At 45.3% G+C, this 16,431-nt stretch overlaps 1 protein-coding gene across 1 annotated transcript in view; it reads left to right on the top strand.

Annotated features, from left to right (window-relative positions):
- The window catches only part of SCPEP1 (serine carboxypeptidase 1), a 29,840-nt gene that overhangs the window by 10,139 nt on the left and 3,270 nt on the right, over positions 1 to 16,431 (top strand). The window contains exons 4-12 of the mRNA XM_023204570.1: positions 142 to 297; positions 663 to 737; positions 3,465 to 3,537; positions 7,336 to 7,373; positions 7,862 to 7,990; positions 9,444 to 9,537; positions 10,806 to 10,919; positions 13,898 to 14,035; positions 15,062 to 15,225. Of these exons, the coding sequence (XP_023060338.1) occupies positions 142 to 297; positions 663 to 737; positions 3,465 to 3,537; positions 7,336 to 7,373; positions 7,862 to 7,990; positions 9,444 to 9,537; positions 10,806 to 10,919; positions 13,898 to 14,035; positions 15,062 to 15,225 (981 nt within the window). The remainder of the gene's footprint in view (positions 1 to 141; positions 298 to 662; positions 738 to 3,464; positions 3,538 to 7,335; positions 7,374 to 7,861; positions 7,991 to 9,443; positions 9,538 to 10,805; positions 10,920 to 13,897; positions 14,036 to 15,061; positions 15,226 to 16,431) is intronic.

The raw sequence follows: 16,431 nt of genomic DNA, 5'->3' as shown, positions 1-16,431 counted from the left end.
TCTCTTTTGGCAACAGGGATATCATCACCACGCTGGTATCCTCACGTATGTGGGTTTTGCTGAGCCAGTAGAAAATGATCCAAAGATAATTGGTGACCAAACAACTGATTGCAACATTTCGTTTTCCTCTGTGGCACATAGCTCCAGGCCGCCAGTCTCCTATTTGTGGATAATCCCGTGGGCACTGGGTTCAGTTACGTGAATGGTAGTGGTACCTATGCCAAGGACCTAGCTATGGTGGCTTCAGACATGATGGTTCTCCTGAAGACCTTCTTCGATTGCCACAAAGAATTCCAGGTAAGCAAAGACTCAGGAACAGCTAAGTAAAGGGTTGGCAATAGCAACTCTACATCCATCAGCATAAACCTGAACTGCCTCCAGAGTTTAATGCCTAGCTGATTTCTGAGAAAACCTTTTTATTTCCAAGATTGGGTTGTGCATTTTTGTTTCTGTCATCTTTAAAGTTGATATTTAACTTGAAAGAATAACCTTGGAGTGGGCATTCTAGTCAGATGCAATAATCAGATTGGAGTGATGGGGGAGGAAGACAAAGCAGATTTGTTTTTTCTGGCCATTACGTGCAATAGAAATTTGAAATTAATTTGCGTGACTCAAAAAGCAATCAAGTTTGTTAATTCTGTGCAAATTCCTTTTCTTACTAGACAGTTCCATTCTACATTTTCTCAGAGTCCTATGGAGGAAAAATGGCAGCTGGCATTGGTCTAGAGCTTTATAAGGTAATGGAAAATAACTTTGTTGTTATGGTTTTGGACAGAAAATCAATTATGTTACTTTTATATACACACGTGATATGAAATACACTTTGAATAGGGCCATGTACATGCAGAGTAAGATTAAATCTGTAGTAATAACCATGAAAAGTTTTTAAAAGAAGAGTGAAGATTGCCCTACTAGATCTGGAACAGATATAAAGCTTGAGTGAGTAAAAGAATGTGGTACTGACATAGCAACAGACAAATAGATTAATTGCAACAGGATACGGAATCCAGAAACACACGCACATATATATGTATGTGTATCATATTTGTATTGTATGTATATGATCATATATAAATATAAGATAACATTTCAAATCATTGAGGCATGGGTAGAATGTCAATAAATGTTATGGAGACAAATGTCTATCACTTTGGAAAATAGAAAACTTGTATTCTTGCCTTGTATAAAATACTAATTCTGGATAGATTAAAATCTGAACTTAAAAATAAAAATTAGGACAGAATGCAGTGGCCCATGCCTGTAATCCCAGCACTTTGGAAAGCCCAGGCAGGAGAACCGCTTGTGTGTGACCAGGAGTTCCAGACCAGCCTGGGCAACATAGCGAGATCCTGTTTCTTTAAAAAAAAAAAAAATCAACTGGGCACAGTGGCTGCTGGCTGTAATCCCAGCTACTTGGGAGGATGAGGTGGGAGGATCGCTTGAGTTCAAGAATTTGAAGCTGCAGTGAGCTGTGATCATGGTACTACGCTCCAGCCTGGGTGACAGAACAAGACCATGTCTCAGGAAAAAAAAAACACACACACAAAAAAAATGTCCTAGTGGAAAAATGGGCAAAGACAAATGTGGACAAGCAATTTATAAAAGAAATATAACAGCCTTTAGACATATGAAACATCTTCAACTTTTATTAGTAAGCCAAGTCCATGAGATTTGTAAATATTTAAAAGACTGATAACACCCAGTTTTGGTAAGAAGTCAGGGAAATAAGTGTTCTTGTGCACTTTTGATGGGAATACAAATTAATTTAAACTTAAAAGGACAATTTGACAATGTCTGTCAGTTTTTTAAATGTATGTGTCATTTGACCCAATAATTTTATCCTATGGGAATACTTATACATATGTATATGTCAGTGAATGTTTATTATGCCATTGTTTATAATGTTCATAAACTGAAAACAGCTGGTTGGCTGTCAGTAAAGGATTGCTTAAATAAAGTAGGTACATCTTTCCAAGATGAAATGCTTTGCAGCCAGTGTAAAGAATGGATCCAGGAGGGTGCGGTGGCTCATGCCTGTAATCCTGCTCATGCCTGTAATCCCAGCACTTTGGGATGCCAAGGTGGGTGGATCGCTCGAGGTCAGGAGTTGGAGACCAGCCAAGCCAACATGATGAAACCCCATCTCTACTAAAAATACAAAAATTACCTGGGCGTGGTAGTGCATGCCTATAATCCCAGCTACTAGGGAGGCTGAGGCAGGAGAACTACTTGAACCCAGGGGGCAGAGGTTGCAAGTGAGCTGAGATTGCACCACTGCACTCTAGTCTGGGTGACACAGCGAGACTCTTTCTCAAAAAAAAAAAAAAGGATGGATCTCAGCACTTTGGGAGGCTGAGGTGGGCGGATTGCTTGAGATCAGGAGTTAGAGACCAGCCTGGACAACAGAGTGAGACCCCTGTCTCTACAAGAAAGAATACAGAGAGCTATATGTACTGAGTATGGAAAGTTGTCCTTTGGGTATTTAATTGTGGAACAATATGAGATAAACTTGTTTGTAAGTCAAAAACACTTCCGTATGTGGAGATAGATTTGCACGCTGTGATGGCAAACAAAAGGGTAAAAGGATACATGACACACTTAACTGCAGTCAGTTGGTGAGTGTGAGGGCACAAATGAGGAAACGTAAAAGACTTTCACATTTTCTTCTATCTCCTATGTTTGAATATCAGTGAACTTAAATAAGGGACTTTTTAAAGATTTACTAATTAAAAAAACTTACAGAAGCAGCATATGTACTTTACAGAATATTAGAAACTACAGCAAGCAGAAATTAAAGATGAAAACTTCACCTTCCCACCTGATGGAGATCACTATAGTTCGCACCTGGGTATAGAGCTTTCTAAATATTCTTGTGCTCATTTATATAGAATTGTTTAGCTGAATGAGATCATATTATACATACTGGTTTCAGCCTGCTTTCTTCAGTCAGTAGTTCTCAACTTTCTATTTCTGTAAATTTTCATCTCAAATATTCAGACTTTTTTTTTTTTTGAGACAGAATCTTGCTCTATTACCCAGGCTGGAGGCTGGAGTACAGTGGCATGATCATGGCTCACTACAGCCTCTGCCTCCTGGGCTTCAGCGATCCTTCTGCCTCAGCCTTCTGGGTAACTGGGACTAAAGGCGAGCACCACCGTGCCTGGCTAATTTTTGTATTTTTTGTAGAGATGGGGTTTTGCCATGTTGTCCATGCTAGCCTCGACCTCTTGGGGTCAAGTGATCCTCTTACCTCAGCATCCTGAGTATCTGGGACTATAAGGTGCATACCACCATGCCCTGCTAATTTTTAAATTTTTTGTAGAGATGGGATCTCACTACATTGCCTAGGTTGGTCTTGAACTCCTAGGCTCAAGCGATCCTCCTGCCTCAGCTTCCCAAACTGTTGGGATTACTATGTGAGCCACTGCACCTGGCCTAAGGGCGTTTCTTGTTTCCTCTTTCAGGCCGTTCAGCAAGGGACCATCAAGTGCAACTTTGCTGGGGTTGCCTTGGGCGATTCCTGGATCTCCCCTGTTGGTAAGTCTGGCATTTTCAGGCATTTCTTCACTCCTCTTTGCCCATCCTTTCCTGGGACTTTGGGCTGTGTTGTCCAGATCAAAGAGCTAAGCGGCAGAATGTTCTGGGCTCTTAGAGAAAGTGTTTGCTGCATCCAAGAAATATAGGGACAGAGTACCTACCATGGACCACTAAGGGCTGAACTGAGTTTTCTTAATTTAATTATCACAACAAAAGGATCAAATTTTACAATTGGAGGCATTCTGAAGACTCAAAGAGGTCATGAAATATGCTCTCTGCAACATAGGATGAGTGGCCTAGTCAGGATTCAAATCCAGGTCTGTGCAGCTCAGTACAAAGGCAAATCTGTTTTGTCATCCTGCCCCCTCTACTTCCCTGATGCTGACATAAGCGTTTGGGGTGAAATTTCCATCTGTTACGCATATTGATGGCAAGACAAGGTTATCATCTGGTCTTGTTACTCAGAGGTGTGCAGTTTCGTAATTGAGCATCCGTGTTGCGAGCATAAATAAGAGTTGTTTATGTTGCAGACACCCAGGGTGTGGTTCCAGACATCTGAAACAATCATCCTGGTGGCGTTCACTCTAACACAGGATTTCTCAGCACTATTGACATTGTGGGTCATATAGTTCTTTTTGTGGGAGGCTGTCCTGTGCATTGTAGGATATTACCAGCAGCATCCTTGGCCTCTACTCAAGAGATGCTAGTAGCACCACCCCAGTGTGACAACCAGAAATGTCTCCCTGGGGAACAAAACCATCCCTGATTGAGAACCATTGTTCTAACCTAACAAAACGTGATTTTCCCCAGGCAAAACCAAACTACGGAGTTAGAAATCAGAAGAGAGGCTGCCTAGGGGCAAGGGTGGGAAATAAGCATGAAAGGGACATGAAGGAACTATATCTTGATTGCAAGGGGTGGTTACACGGGCATGTGCATTCATCAAAACTTTTCTGAAGGTACACTTGTGATTTGTGATTATGGCTCGGTTTTTTAAAAATAATCATTTTTAAAATGTAATATTTCCCCCTAAAAGGTAGGGATTCGCTTGTTACAGAGCCATGTTCCCAAAAACCATTACAACTTGGAATGGTTGTTTCTTGCCCTCATGTTTGCCATCTGCAGGGTAGGACTGAAGTAGCATAAAACTGAGTCAGCATGAAGACAAGGGCTGCTATTTGTTTATCTGTTTTTCCTTCCTGGATGGATCTCGTAGGACATCATAAAACTGCAAAAGCCTAGGTCAGAAACATGAGAGTTTCTTGTTAGATACTGCTCTTTTGTTCAAGTTGATGGAGACAAAGTCTCCATCGGGTCTTGGCAACCCAGAGGTGTGCTGTTTCATAACTGAGCATCCTCACTGGGAACACAGATAAGAGTTGTTTATGACTCAAAATTACGATGCTGGCCCTCTCACTTCCTCATGGGGTCTTCTCGGTTTCACAATAGCACTAAGTACTTTGCATGTGCTAACTTCATGTAATCCTTACAACAATTCCATGGGATGGATGCTATTGTTATCCTAATTTTGTAAATGATGAAACTGAGACTCAAGAGAGGTTAAGCAACTTTCTTAGAGTCACCCAGCTAAATGGTAAAACTGGGATTCAAATCCAGGCAGCAGGTACTGGAATCCAAGCAACCTAACCACCTTGCTACACTGTCTCTCCAAGATCAGTAAGCTTTGCTTCCTGGCTTTGCAAGTGTTTTTCCTCCTGTTTGGAATCTACCTTTTCCTCCTTGCTGTGACCCATTTTACCTTATGAATCTGTTTGTCTGGATTGTAATCCATCCCTCCAGATCCACTTTAAGTATTACCCCTCTATACCGGAAACATTGGTTTTTGAAGGAGAAGTATTGTTAATTTCCATGAACAACTGTTAATTGCTTGCTAAGTAGTTGATACTGTTCTAGGTGCTAGGCAAAGACACATAGATATGCTCCTGATCTTCAAGAAGGTCTTGATCTGCACGGTCACTAAGCGCATGTGACCACGTCAGTATGGTAACCACTTGCCGCATGTGACTATATAAATTTAATTATAATTTTTAAATACAATTTCAGTTTTTCAGCGGCACTCTCCACACCCAAGTGCTCCATAGACACATGTGGCTATTGGCTAGCATTGTGGACTGCACAGATATGGAACACTTCCATTACTGCAGAAAGTTCTATTGAACAATGCAGGCCTACTTCAAAGGTTGGTAAACAAGGGCCCATGAGTCAAGTCTGCCCTGCCGCCTGCTCTGGTAAATCAGTTTGTTTGTTTGTTTGTTTGTTTTGAGACAGAGTTTTGCTCTTGTTGCCCAGGCTGGTGTGCAATGGTGCGTTCTCAGCTCACTGCAACCTCCACCTCCCAGGTTTAAGCGATTCTCCTGTCTCAGACTCCTGAGTAGCTGGGATTACAGGTTCCCGCCACTACGTCTGGCTAATGTTTTCGGTATTTTTAGTAGAGATGGTGTTTCACCATGTTGGCCAGGCTGGTCTCCAACTCCTGACCTCAGGTGATCTGCCTGCCTCGGCCTCCCAAAGTGCTGGGATTACAGGCATGAGCCACCGCACCTGGCCGGTAAAAGTTCATTTACTGTCTGTGGCTGTTTGGAGACTGTAAGAACACAGTTGAGTAGTTGCAACCGAGATAGGCTGGCCTACAGGGCCAAAATTATTTACTATCTGTCCTTTTACAGAAAGTTTACCAATCTCTGGCCCAGATCAAACAGGAAGTGGGATGCATTGGAGAACTGCAACCAAACCTGTTTCAAGAAACTAAGGCACAAGTTTGAAGGTTAAGCCCAGGAAGTGATTAATAGCTAGGCCACAGAAGTCCTGGTGTGCCTGCATTTCTCACAGTGTGCTCTCAAAGAATACCAGTCCAGGCCAGGCGTGGTGGTTCACACCTGTAATCCCAGCACTTTGGGACACCAAAGCGGGCAGATTGCTTGAACCCAAAAGTTCGAGACCAGACTGGGCAACATGGACTTAATTCCTGCTGAACTAAGACTACTTGAAACCTACTTTGAGACACTTTGCCTTAAGGAGCCACTGAATACTTTTAAGCTAAGGAGAGACATACTCAAATGTGCTTTTTAAGTTGAGGTCCTCGATTCTTTGTTGGCATGTCTTTCAATAGCACTTGTCTTACCTAGTGATACAGTATTTAATAGTTGTGAGCTTGTCTAAACCAAGGTCAACTACTGTTCTCTTTGAGGACAGGCATTATGTTACTCACAGTTATATCTTAAGCTTTTGCTGCCTCCAGACCCTTAGTAAATTCTCAATATGTTTGTGGGATGGGAATGAGCCAATTGGCAATATAGCCACTTGCGTTGTTGCAAACTCATTAGTCATCTTCCTTATTTAGCTCCTTGGCAGAAGCTAATATCTCCAAACTGGAGGAGCAAATAAGATGCAGAGCAGAAATGTGAGGGTGGAGAAATATTTTAAGCTATCAAAAGGCCTAGAGGTCCACAGATAAGAGCCTCCACCTGCATACCTACAGCCTGCCTGTGGGGATGCTGTCACCGGCAATGACTCACTTGCTGGGCCAGTATCAGGCCAAATTAATGTGCCATTAGTCTTAAGAGTCAACAGGCCCCCACACCCTCATCCCACCTTCTAGCCACTGTGTCATCAGCCCGCTTCCTGCATGGGTACAAGTGATTTGAGGAGCCTTCCAATCCAAAGCTAATGGGTTTCTTGCTTCTGTCTCTTTCTTCTTTGGAGAGAAGACAGTTAGGTTTGTCTTTGGAAAGTCAGAGGTATGATATACTTGATTTGTACATTTGTGGTTTCCTTTAGATTCGGTGCTCTCCTGGGGACCTTACCTGTACAGCATGGTAAGTAGATATACATCTGCGCCCTGCGGGTAAACAATCCAGCCGATCTCTTCCGGCTGTGACCCCAGGAAAAGAGATGCTGGATGAGTTTGCCTATGTGGATGACACTGCTCTTTAGGGACTACTCATCCATACAGAGTTGGAGACCCAAAGCAAGAGCTCGCCTCAGGGACAAATTGAAAGAAAATCGGCACACATCACTTTTTTCCAGATATAAGAAACACATTTTTCCAATTCCCTAAATTTTTATTACAAAAATTTTCAGATATGCAGAAACGTTGAAAGATCATTGTGAATACCTTCTTAGGTTCAGTTGACAATTTGCTGTATTTCCTCCAATAAACATGTGGCTGGTAACAATACACTTTGATATGTGAGCTTCTGTTCTCCTTCCTTCCCCTCTTTCTCCTACCCCTCCCTAACTGCAGCAGCACCAGATTGATGTTCCCAAGTAAAGTGGGTCTTTTTGCTCTTGGTTTGCATTCCAGTCTCTTCTCGAAGACAAAGGTCTGGCAGAGGTGTCCGAGATTGCAGAGCAAGTCCTGAATGCCATAAATAAGGGGCTCTACAGAGAGGCTACAGAGCTGTGGGGGAAAGCAGAAATGATCATTGAACAGGTAAAAAGGGGACAAACTCAGAGGCCAGCCTGCTTGGCTTTTTCTGGTGGGTACAGGGTACGTTGTTGGTGTTGTCAAACTTGGGGTCTATCTTGAGCCTCCCCACATATCTGCAAATGATTGCATGCTAGATAATACATCTCTTAGGTCTGAGCAGTGATGTAGTGGCTCCTTACAGAGTCAGAAAGCCACCCAGGCCTGCAAGACTTGCTTGTCCTTGACTAAATGTATGGATTCTATTAAAAAAAAAAAAAAAAAAAAAGACTGTCTTGCAGAGGTAAGTGTGTGGAGACAACACATTCCCTTATTAGGACCCTTGCCAAGCAACATTCTGACTCCAGAGAACCAGAAGGAAAGAATGTGCTGGCTAAGGACTGGGAACGTAGGCCCCTCTGCAGCTCTGTTCTCCTTATAAATTAACACCTAGGGCCTTGGTTTTTTCCCTGCGGGGCCTGATCACTGCTCGTATGAGATGCTTACCACTCCAGGGAGAGTGGGCTGACACAGCTGGTTTCTGAAACTTCAGAGCTGCATTTCTTTCTTTTATTTTTTATTTTTTCCTTTTTTTTTTTTTTTTTGAGATGGAGTCTCGCTCTGTTGCCCAAGCTGGAGTGCAGTGGCCGGATCTCAGCTCACTGCAAGCTCCGCCTCCCGGGTTCACGCCATTCTCCTGCCTCAGCCTCCCGAGTAGCTGGGACTACAGGCGCCCGCCACCTCGCCCGGCTAGTTTTTTGTATTTTTAGTAGAGACGGGGTTTCACCGTGTTAGCCAGGATGGTCTCGATCTCCTGACCTTGTGATCCGCCCACCTTGGCCTCCCAAAGTGCTGGGATTACAGGCTTGAGCCACCGCGCCCGGCCAATTTTTGTATTTTTAATAGAGACAGGGTTTCACTATGTTGCCCAGGCTGGTCTTGAACTGCTGACCTCAGGTGATCCACCCACCTCAGCCTCCCAAAGTGCTGGGATTGCAGGCGAGAGCCACTCCGCCCGGCCTCTTTCTTTCCTTCTTTTTTTTTTTTTTTTTGAGACCAAGTCTGGTTCTGTCATCTAATCTACACTGTAGTGCAGTGGCCCGATCTCGGCTGACTGCAACCTCTGCCTCCTGGGTTCAAGTGATTCTCATGCCTCAGCCTGCAGAGTAGTTGGGACTATAGCTGAGCACCACCACGGCCGGCTGATTTTTGTGTTTTCAGTAGAGAGGGGTTTCACCATGTTGACCAGGCTGGTCTCGAACTCCTGGGCTCAAGTGATCCACCCGCCTCAGCCTCCCGAAGTGCTGGGATTACAGGTGTGAGCCACCGGGCCTAGCCAAAGCTGTATTTCTTTCTGATCCAAGCAAATTTACAAAATTAAAGCTGTCTTTGGATAAGATAAAGAGCCATGTGCCTTTCTGTTTGGCAGCTTTGATGATAGGAAAACAAAACAAACAGCCAAATAAACTTTATATTTCAGAACACAGACGGGGTGAACTTCTATAACATCTTAACTAAAAGCACTCCCACGCCTACAGTGGAGTCGAGTCTAGAATTCACACAGAGCCACCTAGGTGAGTGAACCTTGAAGTTATTAGTCCCTGCCTCAGCCTCCATGCAAAAATAAACCTGTTTATAAAAAAAACTTTATTAACATATAATTTGCATGCCATAAAATTAACTCATTGTAAGTGGTTTTCAGTATATTCCCAGAGTTGTGCAGTCATTGCTACAATCCAGTTTTGGAGCATTTCCGTCACCCCAAAGAGATCCCACGTGTCTGCTTGCAGACAGTTCTCATTCCCACTCCCAGCCCCAGGCCACCACTCATCTGCCTTCTGTCTCTCTAGATTTGCCTCTTCTGAACGTTTTATATAAATACAATCACACAATAGTCTTTTGCACTGGCTTCTGTCACATAACATGATGTTTTTAAAGTTTAGAAACCAGCTTCCATACACCAAATTACAACATCAATTCAAGGCTGAATCTAGTCGTCTTTCAGCCAACCAAGAAGTGTATAAAGGCTACAGGATACCCTAGGTTCCACTTCCTAGGTGATTCTCTTTGGTCATTCTGGAGAATCCCAATGGCCCCCAAGTCTATAGAGTGTACAATCAATACTACTGGGTTGGTGCAAAAGTAACCATGGTTTTTGACAGATTTCAAAAACTATTAACTCACAACCAATGAAGCATTATTTCCCTTCCCACCCAGCTCCCTACCAACCCCTTATTTTGAACCAATTTTGCCCAGGCTGGAGTGCCATTGAAATTTAGAAATTTTGCCATTACTTTTAATGGCAAAAACTGCAGTTACTTTTGCACCAACCTAATACTAAAGCCTCTCCACTTCCAATGTGTTTCTGACTTTCTTCCTCCCACTGGGGGTGAATCAAGGTGACGCTTTCCCTTTTCCATCTGAATCTAAAACTCTCCCTCTCACTGTGCAGCATCCCCAGCGACTTGGTAAAGATGTCCTCATGGCCAGGTGCAGTGGCTCACACCTGTAATCCCAGCACTTTGGGAGGCTGAGGCGGGCGGGGGGTGGATCACGAGGTCAAGAGATCGAGACCATCCTGGCCAACATGGCAAAACCCTGTCTCTACTAAAAATACAAAAATTAGCTGGGCATGGTGGTGTGTGCCTGTAATCCCAGCTACTCGGGAGGCTGAGGCAGGAGAATCACTTGAACCTGGGAGGCGGAGGTTGCAGTGAGCCGAGATCCGGCCACTGTACTCCAGCCTGCCGACAGAGCGAGACTCCGTCTCCAAAAAAAAAAAAAATGTCCTCTTGGCCTTACTTCCAGTCCTTTGACTCACCGTCTACCAGTTTGGTTTTAGTTCGTCTTTGTCAGCGCCATGTGAGACATCTACAACAAGACGCCTTAAGCCAGCTCATGAATGGCCCCATCAGAAAGAAGCTCAAAATTATTCCTGAGGATCAATCCTGGGGAGGTACTTATGCGACCTAATTAAGTGCCGTTTGTAGAGTTATGGGGAGAAAAGAGGTGCAAATTCAGAGACCTGAATTTGTAGGATGGGTTTTGTTGTTGATGATGATAGGTTACAGGTAAACCATATTACTCTCCACATTTTGTAGGTAAGCAAATATAGAGACAGTAAATGACTTGTCAGGGCTGTGAGGGCTGGATGCAGTGGCTCACGCCTATAATCCCACCACTATGGAAGACTGAGTTGAGAGGATTGCTTGAGGCCACAGTTGAGCAACACAGTAAAACTCTCATCTCTACAAGAAAATAGAAAACTTAGCTGGGCATGGGCCGGGCGCAGTGGCTCATGCCTGTAATCCCAGCACTTTAGGAGGCTGAGGTGGGCGGATCATGAGGTCAGGAGATCAAGACCATCCTGACTAACATGGGGAAACTCCGTCTCTACTAAAAATACAAAAAATTAGCCAAGCGTGGTGGTGGGCGCCTGTAGTCCCAGCTACTCGGGAGGCTGAGGCAGGAGAATGGCAGGAACCCGGGAGACAGAGCTTGCAGTGAGCCGAGATCACGCCACTGCACTCCAGCCTGGGCGACAGAGCGAGGCTCCGTCTCAAAAAAAAAAAAAAAGAAAGAAAAAAGAAAAATTAGCTAGGCATGGTGGCATGTGGCATATAGTCCTAACTACTTGCTTGAACCCAGGAGTTTGAGGCTACGGTGAGCTATGATTGTGCCAGTGCACTCCAGCCTGGGCAATAGAGAGAAACCCTGTTTCTTAAAAAAGGGGAAAAAAACATTTGTCAAAATTGGTTCAAAATAAGGGGTTGGTTGCTGGGCGCGGTGGCTCAAGCCTGTAATCCCAGCACTTTGGGAGGCTGAGACGGGCGGATCACGAGGTCAGGAGATCGAGACCATCCTGGCTAACACGGTGAAACCCCGTCTCTACTAAAAATACAAAAAACTAGCCAGGCGAGGTGGCGGGCGCCTGTAGTCCCAGCTACTCGGGAGGCTGAGGCAGGAGAATGGCGTAAACCCGGGAGGCGGAGCTTGCAGTGAGCTGAGATCCGGCCACTGCACTCCAGACTGGGCAACAGAGCGAGACTCCGTCTCAAAAAAAAAAAAAAAAAAATAAGGGGTTGGCAGGGAGCTGAGTGGGGAGGGAAATAATGCGTAATTGGCTGTGAGTTAACAATTATTGAAGCCTGGTATGGGTACATCGGAGCTTTGTACACTACTCTTTTGTATCCATTTGAAATTTTTCATAATAAAAAATTAAGATAAAAAAGCTACATCCAAGGCCACAGTTGGTTGCAGATGAGATTTCGTGCCAAAGGTCCTTGCAGGATGTCAGACAGCCCAAGTGCTTGGGCAGATTTTGACCAGCTCTCTCTTGCTGACCTCCCCAGGCATCCTGATGCTAGATGTGGCCGGGCATTACTGCATTCTGGTCTCAAGACTGTGGTGAGGAAATAATGAAATCCTTAGAGACCAGGGCCAGGTAGAAATCTTGGATAAGTTCCTACTTTATTCCTATAGGGAGGCCTTGAGCAAGCAGAGATCTCAGGTTTCTGAAGGGAAAACACTCCGAGCTAAAGAGGGTTTTGTTTCATGTGTGTTCAAGATACCCCAAGGATATGGGATCAGTGGTCCTGTGGCTGCTGCTGGGAGCCTACGATTTGCTGCTGCTGGGAGCTTTCTCAGGGGACATGGGTCCTCCTCTCCCAACCTGCAGTCACCAGAGGGCTCATTCTATCCTTGGTTTTTTCATTACTCCTGACTGCTGAGAGAATTTTAGAAATGAAGAAAAATTAGCTCAAATAAAAAGAGCTGGGTGTGGCCGGGTGTGGCGGCTGACGCCTGTAATCCCAGCATTTTGGGAGGTCGGGCGGGTGGATCACCTGAGGTCGGGAGTTCGAAACCAGCCTGATCAACATGGAGAAACCCGGGCTCTACTAAAAATACAAAAGTAGCCGGGTGGGGTGGCAGACGCCTGTAATCCCAGCTACTTGGGAGGCTGAGGCAGGAGAATCACTTGAATCCGAGAGGCAGAGATTGCAGTGAGCCAAGATTGTGACATTGCACTCCAGCCTGGGCAATAAAAGTGAAACTCTGTCTAAAAAACAAAAAAAGAGTTGGGTGTGGTGGTGTGCACCTGTAGTCTCAGCTACTTGGGAGGCTGAGGTGGGAGGATCGCTTAAACCTGGGAGGTAGAGGCTACAGTGAGCTGAGATTGTACCCCTGCACTCCAGCCTAGGTGACAGGGTGAGACTCTGTCTCAAATAAATAAATAAATAAATAAATATTAAATTAAAAAAAAAAGACTTCTTATCTCCTAGGATAATGAAGAAGAAAATGGTATGTTGCTTGTCAAATGCCTCCTTGGCAGTGAGTAGCAAATAATGGTGGCTGCCACTGTTATTGCTGTCATTCAGTGGTTTGATAATGCTGAGGGCAGGAGCCAGCGAGAGTGCCGTGCTCACTAACTCCTGTCTTGCCTGGGGCTTGTTATTCATTTGGCTTTCCCGAGGGCCAGCTCTGAATTGGTTTAGGTTTGATCTGATTTATTATAAGGTAGGCCCACTTGTTCAGGACTTGAAACTTGGCCCTGGTGTTACTTGAAAAAACAGGAAAACTGACATTGGCCCAAAGCATAGTTTATTCCCTGAGTGTACCAGCCTAATGAGTATTTCCTAGGTCTCTCCCTCTCTGTTTCCTTGGACAGTAGCCTATTCCAGGTATTAATTCCTCATTAAAAATGGCACCTGCTATCATCTCAAGCTCTCAAGAGAATGGACCACATGAGCTACTTATGTGTGCCTTACACCTGACCAGTTGGCACAAATTTCTGGGCTGGTTCATCCCTGTTTGTGAAGCATCTGTGCGTTCAGTGGTTGTTCAGTGCTGGAGCCCAAGATGCTCTGGGCTGAAAGGTATCTCCTGTTTTGGCAGATTCCAAGCTACTCCCTCTTTCTCCTTCCCCATGTGCAGGCCAGGCTACCAACGTCTTTGTGAACATGGAGGAGGACTTCATGAAGCCAGCCATTAGCATTGTGGACAAGCTGCTGGAGGCAGGGATCAACGTGACCGTGTATAATGGACAGCTTGATCTCATCGTAGATACCATGGGTAGGAATTGACTCTGAGGGGCACATAGAGGCAGTTTTATGGGCTCAACTGGAAGGGAACTGGCCTTGGACATGTCAGTCTTGGGGTGGATGATGTTGACATGCCAGGAGGTAGGCCATTTCCCATTACATTTTTCTGCTCCTAACCTTGATTATTCAAAGAGTGGGGAGCTGCATGTGGCTGTGACCCCTCAGAATCCTGGGCCTATCCGGGTTTGGGGGCCCTTAGGTATGATTAAAGAAAAGAACAGCACCTGTCTCTACCACAAAACTTAGAGATTTTCCTGGTTATTGGGCAAGTGCACTGTTTAATTAAGGGAGAGCCTTATTTTTGTGCGACATCACAGTCGATATTGACCACTGCAGAGTGAATTCAAACTAAACCCTAATGACCGTAACCCTGAAGACCCAGGGGAAATGGTCTTTGTGGAATCCCGACTACTGCCCTATCACCTACCACCTATTTAATTTGCTCACTTCCAAATTAAATAGGGCCTGGTGGAGGCTCAGAGACAGGTTCTCTGACCTGGCAGGCTAATTGAGGCACAAGGTCTGACCGATGTGATGTGCCTCGTCAAACCAGAAGGATTGAATATTTTTGTGACTGGTAAGCAAGGGACACCAAGGACAATTTGGAAAGCTGCTGCATTGCTCCATGAACATTCCAGGTGATCCTTATCACTGTCTCATTCCTGACATCTCTCAGTCCTCCTCACGGGCCTGTCTGCCTCCAGAGGTCCCCAGTTCCCTCCTAAAGAGCAGATGGCAGTGAGAGATACAGAGGCAAAAACAGTCAGGCTTTGCAGCTGTTAGGTTTCTCCTAGCAGCCTAGGTTTCACTGGGAGTCAGAAATGCAGATGCTCAGGCCCTACCCTGATCTTCTGAATCAGAATTTGCATTTTAACAAGATCCTGAGTGAGTTTCATGCATACTGCAGTTTGGGAAGCACCACCTTTTAGGACCTAGACTTTTTTCCTACTCTACCCAGCTATTAATGCCAGGCCTTTCTCTTTGTCCTTCTCACCAGGTCAGGAGGCCTGGCTGCGGAAACTGAAGTGGCCAGAACTGCCTAAATTCAGTCAGCTGAAGTGGAAGGCCCTGCACAGTGACCCTAAATCTTTGGAAACGTCTGCTTTTGTTAAGTCCTACAAGAACCTGGCTTTCTACTGGATTCTGAAAGCTGGTCACATGGTAAGAGACAGCTTTCGTTCCAGACTTAAAAATCATCCTGAGAGGGAAGCCACAGGCAGTTCTATGTCTCTGTCTGCTGCCCAGGCGGGTCTTGTAAGAAGTACAAGGGTCCGAGGGCCACATGTGGTGGCTCACGCCTGTAATCTCAGCACTTTGGGAGACCAAGGCGGGTGGATTGCTGGAGCCCAGGAGTTTGAGACCAGCCTGGGCCACATGGAAAAACCTTGTCTCTACAAAAAATATGAAAATTAGACCAGGCACAGAGGCTCATGCCTGTAATCCCAGCACTTTGGGAGGCTGAGACGGGTGATCGCTTGAGCTCAAGAGTTCAAGACCAGCCTTGGCAACATGGCGAAACCCTGTCTCTACAAAAATTTACCAGGTGTGGTAGCACACACCTGTAATCCCAGCTACTTGGGAGGCTGAAGCACGAGAATCACTTGAACCCAGGAGGCGGAGGTTGTGGTGAGCCAAGATAGCACCACTGCACTCCAGCCTGGGCAACAGAGTGACACTCTGTCTCAAAAAAGAACAAAAAGTAGCCGGGTGCGGTGGTGCATGCCCATGGTCTCAGCTGCTCAGGAGGCTGAGTGAGGTGGGAGGATTGATTGAGCCTGAAAATTAGAAGCTATAGTGAGCCAAGATCATGCCACCCCACTCCAGCCTGACAGAGCGAGACCCTGTCTCCAAAAAAAAAACAAAGCAAAAGAAAAATTAAGAAAGAAATACTTAGGGCTTGGGAGTGTTTTGAGTTTCCTAACAAAATTCCGCTATTAGCACTAGGCACTGCGAGCACAAGGGTAAGTGGTGCCCAGTCCCTGTCCTCAAGGAGCTTGTGGTCTAGAGACAGACAGGCAAGGAGACTGTCAATAGCATGGGGTGAGCAATGCTAAGAGGGGGCTTGGCCCAGGGAAGGGTGCCCTGCCCAGGCTTGCAGATCTGGAAGATTGTGCCCCCACGTGATGGGTAGGAGTGATTTAAAGAAAGAGGAGGAGGTGGGGAGCATGGAGAGCAGTGAATACAAGGTCCAGAGGAGCCTCAGACGGCGAGGCCTTGGAATGGACACTGGAGGGAGGTGACTGCAGACGGCGAGTTTTCATACCACGCTAAGGAGTTCAGACAGGGCACCAAGCAGGGGTTTTAAGCAAGGGAGTGAAATTAAGAGATTTGTCCAAGAAATACCATTCTAGCAGTAGAGGGCATGGG

This window comes from Piliocolobus tephrosceles, chromosome 16 (assembly GCF_002776525.5).
Source record: "Piliocolobus tephrosceles isolate RC106 chromosome 16, ASM277652v3, whole genome shotgun sequence".
Taxonomy (NCBI): domain Eukaryota; kingdom Metazoa; phylum Chordata; class Mammalia; order Primates; family Cercopithecidae; genus Piliocolobus; species Piliocolobus tephrosceles.
Note: the sequence above shows the minus strand (reverse complement) of the source record. Positions and strands in the feature narration are given on the sequence as shown.